Consider the following 17,298-nt stretch of genomic DNA (forward strand, 5'->3'; position numbering starts at 1 on the left):
GCATAATATCCTAAGGCACTGCAAAGTGGGAAAACATTACTTGTAATGGCAGGGGTTCTCCAAGGAAGCGTGAGAGAGCCAAAAGCAGGCCAGGCGGGCTGGAAGAGTTAGATAGCAAGGTTTAGAGCAAGGAAAGTGATGGAGTGAGAGGAGAAACTTCTAATTTTATGTTTCCTTTTTAAACATTATTTCTTTTGGTGGACAAAACACCTCAATATAAAGAAGAGAGAAACATGGTAGGAGAACTAGGCTGGGATCCTAGAGGTGAATTAGAAAAGGAAAGGGGGGGGGGGGGGGGGGACCAGCAAAGAAGTGGGTTGGAAGGAGAAACTTGTATTTTGTTTTCTTTTTATACATTTTATTTTGGTTTCAAAACACCCCAGAATAACCATAAAGGAAGCAGGGAAGGAGAACTTGGATGCAAGAGGCAAACAACAGAGAGGCATCAAAATCCCCAAGGTATAGTGTCATGTGCATGCCAGCAAGGTAAGTCAGCAGCAAGATCCCACAAAATGTAGCATCTGGGGCATGCCAGCTAAGCAAGCCCCCCCAAGGTGTAGCTTGAAGAGCACAGTAACAAGTCAAAGTGGCAGCAAGACCTGCAAGATGCAGTGTTAGAGGCATTTCAGCTAGACAGAGTGGCAGCCAAACCCCCAAGGTACAGAGGCAGGTTCAAGGCAGATTGACAGCAAGACCCCAAGGTGCTTTCACATTTCCTGCAACTTGCATGGAAATTCTGGGAAACTGTACAAAAGCAGATTAATTTTCAAAAATATCAAGTTTCTCATTAAATCTGGCATCAGGTTTGAACGATGAGGGCTCAATGTCCCCACTATTAGTATAGCATGTTCACTGGCCATACTGTTTTGTGGGAAGAAGAGATAATGCTGAACCCCCTTGGCCAGGTCTGGCCAGACCACAAACCTGTATGTCCAATATGCTAGAGGATCTGTGACCATGTCCTGAATAGGCTTTGTAGATAGCATGTCACATACATTTCTGATGGGGTCTCATTTGCTAGGATGGGACAAGGGTCTTTGTTGCAAGCTTCAGGAGGGTTGGTTCTGTGTGGCCAATATGGCTGTGGTGTACTGAGGTAGTGAAGGGCATGATAGCAGACAGGTTGCTGCTTGTGCTTACCCTATTCTTTGGGGTGGTCACTCTTTCCTGTACTGTATCCCCACTGTAACTCTCCAGTACTTCTGTTCATGCACCCTAGCTAGCCATATCTCCTTTTAAAATGGTTGGTAGTGGTGTGTGTGGAGCGTAGAGAACTATAAAAGTCTAATGGTGAAGATGCAAGGATAGTAACTTTCAAACCTGCATGCAGGCGCACTATTGACATGTGTGCATCGACCCACACCCAGGGACAGCTGTTTTATAACATGCGTGCGTATGTACATGCATGTTATAAAATATCCTGGCCGTGCATGCATGTGCACCAAATTATAAGTGGACGCACACATGTTCACACAAATCTCATTTCTATCATATAAGTCAGGGGATTTTAAAAGGGGTGCATACGCATGCCATTGCCAGTTTACTAGTTTGTCCACCAGTTTACCCAGTTAATAGCTAGGTCCTCCAAACTCCCCTGGTTTGATATCCTACACTCCTCTCAGTTCTGAAAAATTCATAGTTCGTGTTCGTGCGAGGTAACGGGAGTAGCACTAATGGGAGTTAGGGGCAGATCTTTAAACCTGCGCGCGGGTGTAGTTTTGTTCGCTTAACCCGGCGCGAACAAATCTACGCCCGATTTAATACAATGCGCGCGCTGCCGCATGCATGTTATAAAATCCAGAGTCAGTGCACGCAAGGGGGTGCACAATTGTGCAACTTGCGCGGGCCGAGCCGCACAGCCTTCCTCCGTTCCCTCCGCCCCCCCGCACCTTCCCCTCCCTTCCCCTATCTAACCCGCCCCCCAGCCCTAGGTAAAACTCCCTCCTAACCTTTATTGTAGAAGTTACGCCTACCGGCTCTCCAGCCCCCAGCACAGGCCGCTGTGCTGGAGGACTCGGGTCTGCCCCCCCGCAACACCCCAACATCCGCCACGCCTCCGGACCACCCTCGGACCCGCCCCGGACCCGCCCCAGGACTGCCGCCATGCCCCCGGACCCGCCCCCTTCCCGCCCCTTTTTCGAAGCCCCAGGACATATGCATGTCCCGGGACTTGCGCACGCCACCGAGCTTATGCAAGATAGGCTCAGCGCACACAGGGGCAGGCAGGGGCAGCTTTTCGGGGTTTACACACATATGTTATGCGCGTAACCTTTTGAAAATCTGCCCCTTAGTGCGCACTAACACGAAAATCGGGATCCACCAAAAAAGAAAAAACAACCCACAGGAAGAATGAATTTTCCTGCGGGGGCCCGAAAATGAAGCCTGAACTAATAAAAATAAACAATGCACATCTCTACCATGCAATGGGTGATTTTCTGCAATGGTGATTTCTGTTTCAATTGGCTAACTTAAGCATCGGGTCTGTGGGCTCCGTTGTTTAAACTCCTTGCTCTAAGAAGGTCTATGGTATCCTTGTTAGGTATTAGTTCACCATGTTCTGTTTATTTCTAGTCCTGTGACTTACATTCTGCTCTATACTTATTGGTTCAGATATTATCTAACTAAACAATTGGAAAGGACTTGTTCTGTAAGAAATTATCTTGTTGTGACGGGCCTGGGGCCGGAGGTGAGGTGCTGCCTGCACAGAGGACAACCCTTGGATAGTTTACTTATGTTATGGCTTGGGAACGAAGCTTGTAACACCATTTATTGTAATAAAGCTGCAGCCAATTTTATCCCACTTCTGGTTAACTGAGTTTTGTATTTGTATATGTAAGGTGTGTCACTGTGTCCTCCCCTACCTTCACCTCCCTGACGTGGCTGCCCAGGCTAATGTTTTTCACTGAACCTTTAGAGAAAGATTCATCTTGTTTTGTTTGATTTACAGTGAAGTCCCTTCCAAAGAAGCCAACTGACGAAACATGGCCATGTCAGGGGACTTTAATACTTAGAGGGACTTTAAGGCTGAAGAATTCTGTAACTGATACAGCGATAATATCAGCATAAAGCTAATAAAGATGTTACTTTGAACTTGACATTTAGAAATCTTGTGATTGCACCGGATCATCATAAATATTACTTTTGGATTTAAATTATTTCCTCACATTTCTTTGTTTACATTTGCACTTTGGCATGTGAGGCTTCCCCACTCTTGCTATTACAGTAATTTTCAAAACCCATTTACCCACGTAAAATGCACTTACATGGGTAAATCCTATGGACAATTCAATGGCATATAGTGTAGCAATTTTCAAAATCCCACTTATACGGGAAAAGTGAATGCATACTTATAAAACCCATTTTTAATATGTAAATACTTTTGAAAATTAGGCCCTATGTTTTTAATCATTTTATGGTCTTACCAATGTACAATAAATCATATGGGCACCAGGTCACATAAACTACTTGATATGATTCACATGAAGTCGAGTTTCTTAATAAATAACATTTCCCAGTGCTGGCATGAATAAAGCCATCGAAATCCAAGGTAGGACAAAAAATAGGGTGTTCAAAACTGTGGTGCCCATTACTATCTTCAGAATATCTTAGAGGCAAATAAGATGAAACCAAATAGTGATGAATATTCTGTCCACATTTAAATGCAAATATTACAGGTTTCCGAAAAACTGCATGACATTTTGGAATAAAGGCCAATCCTTTTTAAGAATATCCATGACATGATTAGTAGGATGAGTATAGGTGAGAATGCATTCTAGATGATCCTGTAGTGGTAGAATCTTTTTTAATGAATGACCCCATTAATATACAACACACTTTTAAAAGCTTGATGAACTACCAGCCTAGGATAACCTCTTTAAATAAATTAATCCATCATAAAAATGGCATTCATTTTATAGTAATCTAAAAAAGAACAAATCTTTCAGAGTCCAAAGAATTGACTGACTTGTATATCCTTTTTTCTTCCTTTTTCTTTAACTTTTTTCAAAAATCAAATACAAGAATACACTCTTGTTTCAGGAAATTAGACAGGATTATCTCCAAATATAATAATCAAGGTATTTCTGGACACCAAGAAAATGAAAAAAAAAAAAGAAATAAACCTGAAAAATCATACCAAAATATGGGAGAGGATTAACCATGAAATATACAAAGAAGGGGGAGTGAGCGAGAGAGAAGGAGGGGGTCGTTGCCTTCCTCGAGCCCTACCTGGACCCGTGGACCCCGAGATTTCATCCCGTGGACCCCGAGTATCCATCGCCGGCAGGAAGTGCTGGGGGCGCGGCTGAGTGACGTCAGCAAGGGCGTCCCCTCACCGACAATAAGAGCAGCGGTGTGGTGAGCAGAACCGGGGAGTGAGCGAGAGAGAAGGAGGGGGTCGTTGCCTTCCCCGAGCCCAACCTGGACCCGTGGACCCCGAGATTTCATCCCGTGGACCCCGAGTATCCATCGCCGGCAGGAAGTGCTGGGGGCGCGGCTGAGTGACGTCAGCAAGGGCGTCCCCTCACCGACGATAAGAGCAGCGGTGTGGTGAGCAGAACCGGGGAGTGAGCGAGAGAGAAGGAGGGGGTTGTTGCCTTCCCCGAGCCCTACCTGGACCCGTGGACCCCGAGATTTCATCCCGTGGTCCCCGAGTATCCATCGCCAGCAGGAAGTGCTGGGGGTGCGGCTGAGTGACGTCAGCAAGGGCGTCCCCTCACCGACGATAAAAACAGCGGAAGTGCGGCGCACCATCGCCGCCGGCGCGCCTCCTAAGCCGCGCGCTCCGAAGGGGCGCGCGGCTTGGTCCGGCTTAGTCCGGAAGAGTCCGGAGGCCGGTGTCCATATTTATATTTGCTTATATTTTGTTAACATTTAATTACTTATGGGCAGAAAGAGGAAGGCAAAAATCTTCACCTCTTCACCAGTGCAACAAAATCGCACCGGCCCCATGGACCATCATGTCACACGACTGATGGAAAGGCCACAAGAGGACAGTTTGGGAGCTACATCATTAGTCTCCCTAAGTCCTGGCAATGGACCAACATCTCCACCGCAGCCAAATCCGGAAACATCTAGAGAGGCGACAAGCAGACTGGTAGGAGCAGTTCAAGGGGAGTCGGGGATGATACAACAACCTGATTCCCCAAGGACTGAAACTTTAAAATCAGTATTAACTTTGGAAGTGTCTAAGGTTAAACTCCCAGTCGATATACAATGCAGCACTGATCCGGTAGCAGTACCTGACAATGTTACATTAGTAGATCTTGGGCGGATGATCTCACGACTTGATAGTAATGTGGTAATGATGAACAACTCCTTGTCTACTGTGATTAATGCTAATAGAGAGGTAATAGAAGAACATACTAAGAAAATTAGTTATTGTGAGAAAGAAGTCAATGCTTTGACCAGCAAGGTACAATTAATGCAAAATTCTGGAAATGTGTTTATTCGTGATAGCATAGTCATGCATAAAGAAATTGAATATATAGAAAATATGTTAAGATCCAAAAATTTAAGAATTATTAATTTTCCTTTAACGCATTTGCTCTCTCCAGAAGAAATGTTCAAAAAATTTTTGAAGGAAATATTATTCTATGAAGACAAAGCTATCCCTAAGATATCAAGAATATTTTATTTCCCATTAAAAAGATCTAAAAAGGATGAGGGAAATTTGGTTACAGAAATCCCTCCTAGTATAGGGGTTTCTACCTTTTTGGAAGAGTCTATTGACATAATAAATAAGAGAGCTACTCTTTTTATTTCCTTTATAACAGAACAGGATAAGGAGAGTGTTTTCAAAAAGTTTTTTAGGTATAAAGATGTGCCGTTTTGTGGTCAAAAGATTCAGATTTTTCCCTATGTGGCCCGGGCGACACAAGTCAAGAGAAAATATTTCTTGAAATTAAAAGATCAGGTGTTAGCATTGGGAGCCACTTTCTTTTTAAAATTTCCATGTTTGTGTCTTATAACATATCAAGGGAAAAAAATTGTTTTTTCTGACCCGGCACACTTAGAAATGTTTTTGTCAGATAAAAATCAAGTTGTGACCTCAGAGAACGAAGTCCAGTAAAAGTAATTCCATTCTTCCTCTCTCAGATTGAAAGTGATAGGGGGTTTAACTTGTAAAAGAAACTCCTATGTTATAAGATATATATAAGTAAATATATATTATTATTTTCCTCCCCCAATTATATGATATGTTTGCAAAGTATAAGGATGATGATTGTTCTCTTGTTATATGATATGGATTATTGAATGTATAACATATTTTCCTGTTATTTCTTAAAGAATGTCTTTAATGAAAATAATAAAAGTTTAAATTAAAAAAAAAAAAAAAAAAGAAATATACAAAGAAAATGTGGAAACTACACTTAATGGTTCAGATATTATCTAATGTAAACAATTGGAAAGGACTTGTTCTGTAAGAAATTACCTTGTTGAATAGGATTGAAAAAAAATAGCTAGATCCATGAAATTTAACTACATATTTACAGGGGTATTTCAATAAAAAAGTATCCCCGATAGAACCCTAGACTTCTTTTCTACGAAAAGCTTCCTATGGATATGAGTATCCCTGACCAAGTCAGGAAAAAACAGTATGGGGTAGATTTTTAAAAAATACGCGAGCCGCGCGTATCTTATAAAAAAAATACGCGTAGCCGCGCGTATCTTATAAAATCCGGGGTCGGCGCGCAAGGGGGTGCACATTTGTGCAACCTGCACGCGCCGAGCCCAGCGCGGCCTGCCTGTTCCTTCCGAGGCCGCTCCGATTTCAGAGCGGCTTTGGAGGGAACTTTTCTTCACCCTCCCCCCACCTTCCCCTCCCTTCCCCTACCTAACCCACCCCCTGACCCTATCTAACTTTGTGCACGTCGGCCGGCAGCCCCGCTCCGTCCTCCGGTCCCGGGGACTGTTCCGGAGGCCTCAACCACTCCCCCAGGCCGGCACCACGCCCCTGTGCCCGCCCCCGAAACGCCGCGGCACGCCCCTGAAATGCCGCGTCGTTTCAGGAACGCCCCCGGACACGCCCCCTCCCTCCCCTTTTCGAAAGCCCCGGGACTTACGCGCGTCCCGGGGCTTTACGCGTGCCGGCGGCCTTTTAAAATCCACCCCTTTATGTAAAAAAAAAAGCTGCTCCTTTAGAAGAAGAAAAAGGCTCAATATCCAGAATTTATCAGATTCTTGCATATATATATTCCATAGGAAGAGTTGCTGAATCATTAATAGTAGTATGAGAATTTTCCAAAAAAATCAAAACTGTTGAAAGAGGAAACATCAAATACCACAATATCTTCAGATCTAGTCAGGAAGGTAAAAAATCTTAGCAAACTTAGGAATTGTCTCCGAAAGAAACTGTGTATAGAACTGGCTCAAAATCACTAAAGGAGAAATCATAGAAGCTCGTATTAAATAAAGAAAACATGAATTCCAATTTCTGGTCATACTACCAAAAGTCTCTACCCATCTATGTAAAACCCGATTGTCTTTCAATAAAGAAAAATTTGTCTCTTGGATTTTTTGGCATTGAATTTTAACCAGACAATTCTTTAACTTGATCTGATATCTCTTGCAAGTGATGGTCAAATGTGTAGTAAAAGATCCAGAAAACCTAGCCATGGATTCTATTTGAGCAGACAGTCATTTCCAATTTGAAGACAGCTACCCAAAGAGAGTCCAATGTAACAACCTCAAATTTCTCAAGAATAGGAACACCCGAGGGGGAGGTTTTACATTTTCCACATGGAGAACAGCTAGGGACAGCTGAAACACTCACCACCACTTCTAGGCTTGTTTCATTGCTCTCTTAACCTAGCAATTTAACAGAGTCTTTTGGGGAACTGGACCTTCGGGGCAGAGAAATGAAAGAATCCTGAGGGTTGAGAGCGGTACCTTCAAGATCCAATGGTCCCGAAATTGTTTCCAAAATTAAGCAAGTTCAGTATCAACTGGGTAGTTGAGGGGATTTGACTTGACATAGAAGGGAGCAGATAAGGATTGCCCTTCCTCTTTTTACCTATTTCAACCAGAATCTCCAAGGAAATTTCACTGTGAAGATCACACCAAAAATGAACAGAGGGGCTTTTAACTTACCTGGGACACAGCAGCTTATGTCGGGGAAGGGGTGCCTTGGTCTCTCTGAGACCAATGTTCTTCTCAAGGGGCTCTCCACCATAGATATGAGTGCACTGGCTTTTAACTTCCCTGGGACATATCAGATGACGTTGGGGGCAGGAACACCTTTGGTCGCTCTCAGAGTCCAGTGTTCTTTTCAAGGGGCCCTCTACTGCAGGTATGAGTGTGCCGGGCTATAACTTCCCTAGGATACACCAGCTGGTGTTGGGGGAGGGGCACCTCGCTCTCTCTCAAGGGCCGTCCATGATTTGTATATTCTAATTCATCTTGTCACAGGTGACAACTATTTAAATATTTAGGGGGAGATTTATCAAACCGCGATAGGACTATAGTACACATTAAACAGCATATATTGCATTTTATTGCCAATTAAAATATATAATAGGGGAGCTGTTTGCTTTGCTCTCCTGAATATTTGTATGTATTTATTAAACATTTGATATTATGTTGTTTTCAAGAATGGCCTCAAAGTGGATTACAGTTGACTTAATCTAGACTCTCAGATACATTAATAACATATGTTGTAGTGTCTTGTGCTTTTAGTGTTAAATAAATGTCCTAGCATATTGGATCTTAGAAATAATTAACTAGTGGGGCTAGGGAAAAGCTTGGTTGAACAGCTAAGCTTTTCGTTTTTCTTTAATGTGAGGTAGCATGGTTCAAGGGAAAGGGATAGTGCTACTTTGTTCCAGATTTTGGGTGCTTAGCTGCTGCAAGGCTGAGTGCACTATCAAACCTGGTTAGTTCTATCAGATGAGATACCAAATTTGGATCCTGTGCCCACAGTGCACTGAATTTAAAAGTGTTCACAATTGGCACTCTTTGGGCTTTATCTCCCTTTTATTCTATTAATTGGTTGCAGGTTAGATGTATTAAGTATATTTGCCTTGGATCTTTTTTAAGAAGTTTTTTATAACTTCATATTGTAACATCCTTTGTGTAGTGTTGTATGCATACTTCAATAAAGGAGATAAAAACTATATTATATAATAGATTATGTTATTAAATCAATTTATGATTATGTGAAAAATTAATAGATGTAATCAAGTCTTGGGAGGGCAATTTTCAGAGGTATTTATTGGGATAAATTGGTATTTACCTGGGTAAAATGGCTTGATTAAAAATTACCTTCCTCAAATGCACTTAAATGAGTAGGTTTCTTAGCGCTCATACTTTTAGCATTTAGACAGGGAGGAGAGCAGCATGCATACATTTGCTTCTCAAATATACATGCACTTTTATGCCAATTCCACCACCAGCATAAATAGCAGGTGCAAAATAAGCAGAAGTCATTAGCACATATACTTTCCACTTTAAAATTTTGAAAATGTAACAATGCAGATATTTTCGTTTTCTAAATTTGTTAATAATCTCGTAGTTTGCAACTATGTGGCCGATTTGAAAATTGTCTCCATAATTTATGCGCAATCTTTCTCATTTCCCTCCATTTATGCCCCCTCCCTGCTCTCACATTAGGTAGTATTCTGGGAGTGGCACATGGGCCCACAGGAGCCTGAGGGATGACTGGTATCTCCTTCAAGGTGCCCCTCAGTCTTACTTGTTGACCAATGGGATCAGCCACTGAAGTGGCTACCCTTCCACTATCCCCCCTCCCCCCCCCCCAAGGCTAAGTGCACTGTCAAGCTTCACCAATCCTATCGAGTGAGGTACCATAGTGCACTGAATTGTGGCTTAATCCACAGGCTCAGCCCAAAAATGTGTCCCTTTGAAGTGAAAAAATACTACATAAAATGTTATACAATAAAAAGCAAGAAGGTTAAAAAAAAAAATCCACACATTTTCAATAATTTCTTTTCCTCTATGTCCTGTGCAGGAAAGGCCTTTGCTCCTGAATTCTACTATGACACCTACAACCCTTTGTGGCAAAACAGACCCCGTGTTTATGACTACAGTCTGCAGTGGACTCAAATGAACCCCGATGCAGTGGACCGTATTGTTGCATACCGCTTAGGGATCAAGCAGGTGAGAAAATAAATTAGGTCTTACAAAAAGATCCATTTTTATTAAATCCATATGGGCCATGCCTCTTTTTTTTTTAAACCTCTTCTCCATGAATCTGGAAGTTGTACTTACCTTCCTTTTAGATTTATTGCTTTACTGCACAAGCAGTTCTCTTGAGCCACTTACAAATCCCTGAAACCAATTTACACATTTTCCAATGTGAGGGGACTGAGATTAAAGACATTCTTCTAAGGGTTTCTCAAAGCTACAACCTTAGATATACTAGAAAGCTTGCATGAAAGAATTTTGCTTCTAAATTAAATTTATTATTTATCTCTATATATATTTATATAAAATGTATATAATACCTCTATTTATTTTTAACAAGCCATTAAGCCCATTAAAACGGGCTACATCCCTCTGTCTCTCACCTCCCCCTCTTTCTCTCTCCCCTCACTCTTCACCACCCCCTCCCTCACCCACTCCTCCCCACCCTCCCTCTCCTATCACTCAGTCCCTCCCTCCCACTCAGTCTCACTCACTCTCACTCACTCAGTCCCACTCACTCTCACTCACTCAGTCCCACTCACTCTCACTCAGTCCCCACTCCCTCCGTCCTCTCCCTCAGTCCCACTCCCTCTCCCTCAGTCCCACTCCCTCACTCAGTCCCTCCCCCTCACTCAATCCCTCCCTCCACTCAGTCACTCCCTCCCCCCTCCCTCTCACTCACTCAGTCCCACTCACTCTCCCTCAGTCCCACTCCCTCCCTCTCTCTCCCAGTCCCACTCCCTCTCACTCAGTCCCATTCCCTCCCCCTCACTCCGTCCCACTCCCTCCCCTCACTCAGTCCCACTCCCTCCCCCTCACTCAATCCCCTCCCTCCCACTCAGTCCCTCCCTCTCACTCTCTCTCTCCGCCTCCTCCCTCCCACTCAGTCCGTCCCTCCCTCTCTCTCTCTTCTCCCTCCCTCGCTACCGCCCGCTACCGCCGTCGCCGCTACCGCCGTCGCCGCCCGCTGCCGGTACCGCCGCGCTCGCTACCGCCGTCGCCGCCCGCTGCCGGTACGCCGCCGCCGCCCGCCGCTGCCACTGGACGCAGCCATTTTTTTTTCTTTCTGAAGCTGCCTCAGAGCGACGTGCTCGCCCGCACATGCGCGGTAGAGCTGGTCTCTACTGCGCATTTGCGGGCCGTCGGTCACAGGCCATTTATAAGGTAGACAAGCCGTTAAGCCCGTTAAAACAGGCTACATCCCTCTGTCTCTCACCTCCCCCTCTTTCTCTCTCCCCTCACTCTTCACCACCTCCTACCTCCCTCCCTCCCTCACCCACTCCTCCCCACCCTCCCTCTCCTCTCTCCCTCTCCTCTCACTCAGTCCCTCCCTCCCACTCAGTCTCACTCACTCCCTCCCCCCTCTCTCTCACTCAGTCCCACTCCCTCTGTCCCCACTCCCTCCGTCCCCCTCCCTCAGTCCCCCTCCCCTCCCTCCCTCTCTCTCCCTCAGTCCCACTCCCTCCCTCCCACTCAGTCCCTCCCCCTCACTCCCTCCCCTCACTCAATCCCTCCCTCCCACTCAGTCCCTCCCTCTCACTCAGTCACTCCCTCCCCCCTCACTCAGTCCCACTCACTCTCCCTCAGTCCCACTCCCTCCCTCCCACTCAGTCCCTCCCTCTCACTCAGTCACTCCCTCCCACTCTCTCTCTCTGTCCCTCCCTCCCACTCAGTCCGTCCCTCCCTCTCTCTCTCTTCTTCCTCCCTCGCTACTGGCCGCTACCGCCGTCGCCGCTACCACCGTTGCCGCCGCTCGCTACCGCCGTCGCCGCCCGCTGCCGGTACCGCCGCCGCTCGCTACCGCCGTCGCCGCCGCTGCCGGTACCGCCGCCGCCCGCTGCTGCCACTGGACGCCGCCATTGTTTTCTTTCAGACGCTTGCTCAGAGCGACGTGCTCGCCCGCACATGCGCGGTAGAGCTGGTCTCTACTGCGCATTTGCGGCACGTCGGTCAAGCTTCGTTTATCTAGTAAGATATTTATTGCATGCTTGTATTTACAATACTAAGCAAGGTAGAATTATAATATTTATATCTTTTTCTATAACTATATAGATAGATTATGTTTGGAGATCTTGTTTTCTGACATAATGAGAAACTAATCTGCTAAAAGCATTATTAAAAGTCAGTTTGAATCTAGGGCATTTAATTTTAATTTTTAAAGCAGGCTTATTTAAAAAAATATTTTAAATTGAGTTATATTTTGTTTTTCAGAAATGTTTGTAACTAATGCATCAAAGAGAATTTAGTAATATTTGTTCTGTTCAGCTGAAATTCATATTCTATATTATGAAATGCCTTAGCAGAATTCATTCATTTGATTTCCTAAAGAGATCATGTAAATGCTGTTGATACTAGAAAGCAACATACATGAGATGATTATACTTCGCCCGTGACATAATGGCTTTGAAAATAACAGTATCATAATGTAAATAAAATGAACTCTAACTGGACCAAAGTCAGATGTATTCAGGTCCAATGCTACCTGGTGTGCATACAGTGCACTGGCCAAAGAAAGAAGAAGGAGCCCATTCTCCTACTCCTTCTTGGTGCCAGCTTGTGCTGTCCAAAACACAAGCAGTTAGCATGTGCTCTATGCTGATCTCATGATGCTCAAGATTTATTTATTTATTATTTATTTATTTATAAACTTTTCTATACCGATATTCGTAGCGACATCATATTGGTTTACAGTATAACAGATCAGTATAGAGGAAGTGCTAGCCTCACGTGATTTGATTAGCGAGAAGGAGCAGCAGAATGGCTCCCAATGGTGTGTGTGTGTGTGAGTGAATGAAAGAGAGTCTTACTGGGGGGTATGATGTGGGATGTGTGTGTAAATGAGAGCCTGGCCTGCTGTTGTGGTGTGTATGAATGGGAGCCTGACTGGAGGAGGGATATGTGAATAGGAGCTTACCTGGGATGGGATGTGAATGGGAACCTGACTGGGGGGGGGGGGAGGGCATATGTGAATCAGAGCCTGACTGAAGGGGGTAGGTAAATGGGAGCCTGACTGGGGAGTGTGTATGTATGTCTATGGCAACCTGACTGGTGTGTGTATGTATAGGAACCTGTCTAGGGTGTGTATGTGTGTGTGTGTGTGTGTGTGTGTGTGTGTGTGTGTGTGTGTGTGCATGGGAATCTGACTGTGGTGTGCAGGGGTATGCATTCATTCCCTATGAATTGGGAATCCGCAGCGTATAGGGCCTTATTCGTTGTATTTGTGGGTAATCGAAACATATCGCGACTGCTCACGAATACAACAAATCTTCGCCGAATTATTCGGCCGCCTAGGAACCAATTTAAACAAACCCCCCCACCCTCCTGACCTCCCCCCCAAGACTTACCAAAACTCCCTGGTGGTCCAGTGGGGTGTCCGGGAGCCATCCCCTGCACTTACACCCTTGGCTGCTGGTTTCAAAATGGCGCCAATAGCCTTTGACCTACTATGTCACAGGGGCTACCGGTGCCATTGGTCAGCCCCTGTCACATGGCCATTGGCACCATCTTGTGCTCCTACCATGTGACAGGGGCTGACCAATGGCACTGGTACCCCTGTGACATAGTAAGAGCAAAGGCTATCGGCACCATTTTGATTACTGGCAACCGAAGGCCCGAGTGCAGGAGATTGCTTCTTGACCCCTGCTGGACCACCAGGGACTTTTGGCAAGTCTTGTGGGACCCTCCTGACCCCCACAAGACTTGCCAAAAGTTCAGCAGTGGTCCGGGATCGACCTCCTGCACTCCGACCGTCGGCCCCTGTGACATAGTGAGGGCAAAGGCTATCGGCGCCATTTTGAATACTGGCAGCCGCTAGCCTTTGCCAGTATTCAAAATGGCACCGATAGCCTTTGCCCTCACTATGTCACAGGGGCCGACGGTCAGCCCCTGTGACATAGTGAGGGAAATGGCTATCGCTGGTGGTCCAGCAGGGGGTCCGGGAGCGATCTCCTGCACTCGGGCCATCGGCTGCCAGTAATCAAAATGGTGCCGATAGCCTTTGCCCTTACTATGTCACAGGGGCTACCGGTGCCATTGGTCAGCTCCTGTCACATGGTAGTAGCACAAATTGGCGCCGATGGCCATGTGACAGGGGCTGACCAATGGCACCGGTAGCCCCTGTGAATAGTAGATCAAAGGCTATCGGCACCATTTTGAAACTGGTAGCCGAGGGTGTGAGTGCAGGGAATGGCTCCTGGACCCCCCGCTGGACCACCAGGGAGTTTTAGTAAGTCTTGGGCAGTCAGGAGGGTGGGGGGTTGTAGTTAATTTAATTTTAGTGGGGAAACAAATAGGAATTGACGTATAGAACGTTTCGGGGAGCCCCCTTGCTGAATGCAACATATCTGCCCCCCGACGAATACGAATCCCGAATGCAACGTATGGGGTCCCTCTGCATATCCCTAGTGTGTGTGCGTGTGAACGATTAGGAACCTGTCTGGTATGTGTGTGCATGTGCATATGTATGGGAAACTCTCTGGTGTGTGTGCATGTGTGTGTGTGTGTGAATGGGAACTTGTCTGGGGGTGTTTGTGTGTGTGTGAATGGAGCCTGCTTGGGTATGTATATATATGAGGAAAATTTGTGCTGCACCACTAATCCATGCCTTAATCAGGATGACTGGAAAAAGAAATGTTTTAGATATACAGAGTGGTGAACTTTCCATCCATATTAGTTTTAATTATTGGATGTCTATGTCTGTCATTCTGAAATAATTTACTGTTTGGGAAATTTTTAAAATTTTGTATGAACTCTTAATTATTGGATGTTATTCTGTTCCTTAGATAATTGGAAATCTTATTTTTACAAGTATAGTTTTAATAATATGCTTGATTTATATTCCTTGATTTTATTGTTTGATGAATGATTTATGAGGACTGGTAATGTATCTGTTTCTCCATTGCTGCATTGCTCATAGAATCTGGCTTGTTGCAGTTTTCAGTTTCAGTTTATAGTTTATAGTTTTATTATGTATTTGGGTAAGTCTATGTTCTGCATGTTTAACTGACGTGGGGTATTCTGTGTTAAAAAAAAAAAAGAAAGACTAGTAATTGTTAGCACAGGACAGAAATTCTTAGCATAGGGCAGCAAAAATGCTAGCACTGGCCCTGGATGTATTTATGAAATAAACATTTTACATCAGAAATTAGGATGTGATATTGTATCCCACCTCCATAAATCTTAATTGCCATCCTTCATTTCTATACATTTGCTACTTGATAGCCAGTAGGTGGATTTCATTTTACAGAGGGGTTCTACTATGAGCTGAATGAAGCAACAATGGTAATACATCCAAAACCTTTATAAAAGTGAATTTGGTTGATAAATCACAAATAAAAACATATTTTTCAATAATACATAAATTACGTAATTGAGTAATAGTAGGCAGTTCTGGTGCAACCATTTTGCAAATAGCTTTCATAGCAAGCAAACGTAGCTTTCTACCCCCTAAACATACAAATCTGGGGCAAAAGTACACCTTACTCAGATTATCAAATAGAATAAAAACATGTCAAGAATTTGTATTGAGTTTCTCTCAAATCCATGTTATTAGTTATCTGCTTGATTCTTTTAAAACAACTAATATAGGCATTAGAATTTAAATCAATGGTGAATTCATCCCACCAATAGCCCCTTTGAGATAAAAATTTCAAGGGTTTATGAATTTTTTTTCAAAAAACTATAAAACCCAGAAATGGTATGGCGAGAGGGCTCATCCTGATCAAAAAAATCTAGCAAGAAACGTCGATTCTCCGGTTGCAATTCTTATTTACATAAGGAGCCGGCATAATGTCTTCCCTGTAGATATACAAAAAAATTACGACGTTCTATATGAAAAGTATTTTGCAACTCCTGAAAACTAAATTTTTGAATATCATCCCCAAAAAGATGCCACATTGTCTGAAGGCCAAGTGAAGCACATCCTGCAAAAACCTTAGGGGGTCATTTATCAAAATGCGCTAAGGCATTTTTGCATGCGCAAAGCCCTGTTAACGCATGCAATAGGCCCTTAACGCATGTGAAAATGCCTTTAACGCATGTGATAGCACCATATCGTATGGCGCGATGCAAATTCAAAAAAGAGGAGGAGTTAGGGGCAGGCTGGGTTTGCCAGTCTGTGAAGTGCTATTGCACATACTTAATGCCAATTTTAACTACACTGTTTTCAGTAGCATTAAGCCATGCAATAGCTTGCATTACAGTGTTAGTGCATCTTGTGGTGTCTCCTGAAAGGCCTGTTTTGGTAGGTTTGAAGCTCCTGGAGTACCAGCCTAGCCATCTGGGGGGGGGGGGGGGGGGGGGAAGGAGGGGGGAGAGAGAGAGAGAGAGAGAGAGAGAGAGAACCTAGCCTTAATGTCCTCTCCCTAGATAGGTATTTGTATCCCTATGGAGGCCCACCTAGTAACTCAAGGTGAGGTTTAGGTATTAGTGTATGGCGTTAGGGGCCACTTTGACATTCAACGTGAGACGTACGAACAGAACAGTGGTCTCTTGTGAAGATTTGATGACCTACGGAGAGTGGAAACTCACCCAAAGATGAGATTTGTGCAATGTTCTCTCCACCTAGCTTGATGTTTCCCATGTAGAGTGTCCATCAAGCTAGGTGGAGAGAACCTTGCTCAAATATCATCTTGGAGTGAGTTTCCTCACTCTGAAGGTCATCAAATCTTCACAAGAGACCACTGTTCTGTTCATTCATCTCACGTTGAATGTCAAAGTGGCCCCTAACCCCCTACACTAATACCTAAACCTCACCTTGAGTTACTAGGTGGGCCTCCCATAGGGATACAAATACATATCTAGGGAGAGGACATTATGGCTAGGTTAGTGTCTCTCTCTCTCTCTCTCTCTCTCTCTCTCTCTCTCACACACATCCCCTAGTGGTTATATATAGGCCTGGCAATTTGCACTAACTTAGCTCTTTGCATCATTAATCAGAGCAAATTGCAATAAACCATCTATTAGCATAAACCACACCCCTTTTGCTATCGCATGCGATACTTATCGCATTTTGATAAATCCAGGCCTTAGATTGAACACTTGGTTGAAAATTCAAATTGCTTGCAACTGGGAGAAAGGGAGAAACTCTATATTTTAACTTTAGTAATATACGAAACCGTCTCCAAGTTTGCAAAAGCAGACATTTAATTTCACTCT

The 17,298-nt window shown here is 44.4% G+C and overlaps 1 protein-coding gene across 1 annotated transcript in view; it reads left to right on the top strand.

Annotated features, from left to right (window-relative positions):
• MDGA2 (MAM domain containing glycosylphosphatidylinositol anchor 2) overlaps window positions 1-17,298 on the top strand; it is a 1,648,575-nt gene that overhangs the window by 1,250,066 nt on the left and 381,211 nt on the right. The window contains exon 10 of the mRNA XM_029598388.1: window positions 9,968-10,116. Within this exon, the coding sequence (XP_029454248.1) occupies window positions 9,968-10,116 (149 nt within the window). The remainder of the gene's footprint in view (window positions 1-9,967; window positions 10,117-17,298) is intronic.

Source organism: Rhinatrema bivittatum, chromosome 4, assembly GCF_901001135.1.
Source record: "Rhinatrema bivittatum chromosome 4, aRhiBiv1.1, whole genome shotgun sequence".
Classification (NCBI taxonomy): domain Eukaryota; kingdom Metazoa; phylum Chordata; class Amphibia; order Gymnophiona; family Rhinatrematidae; genus Rhinatrema; species Rhinatrema bivittatum.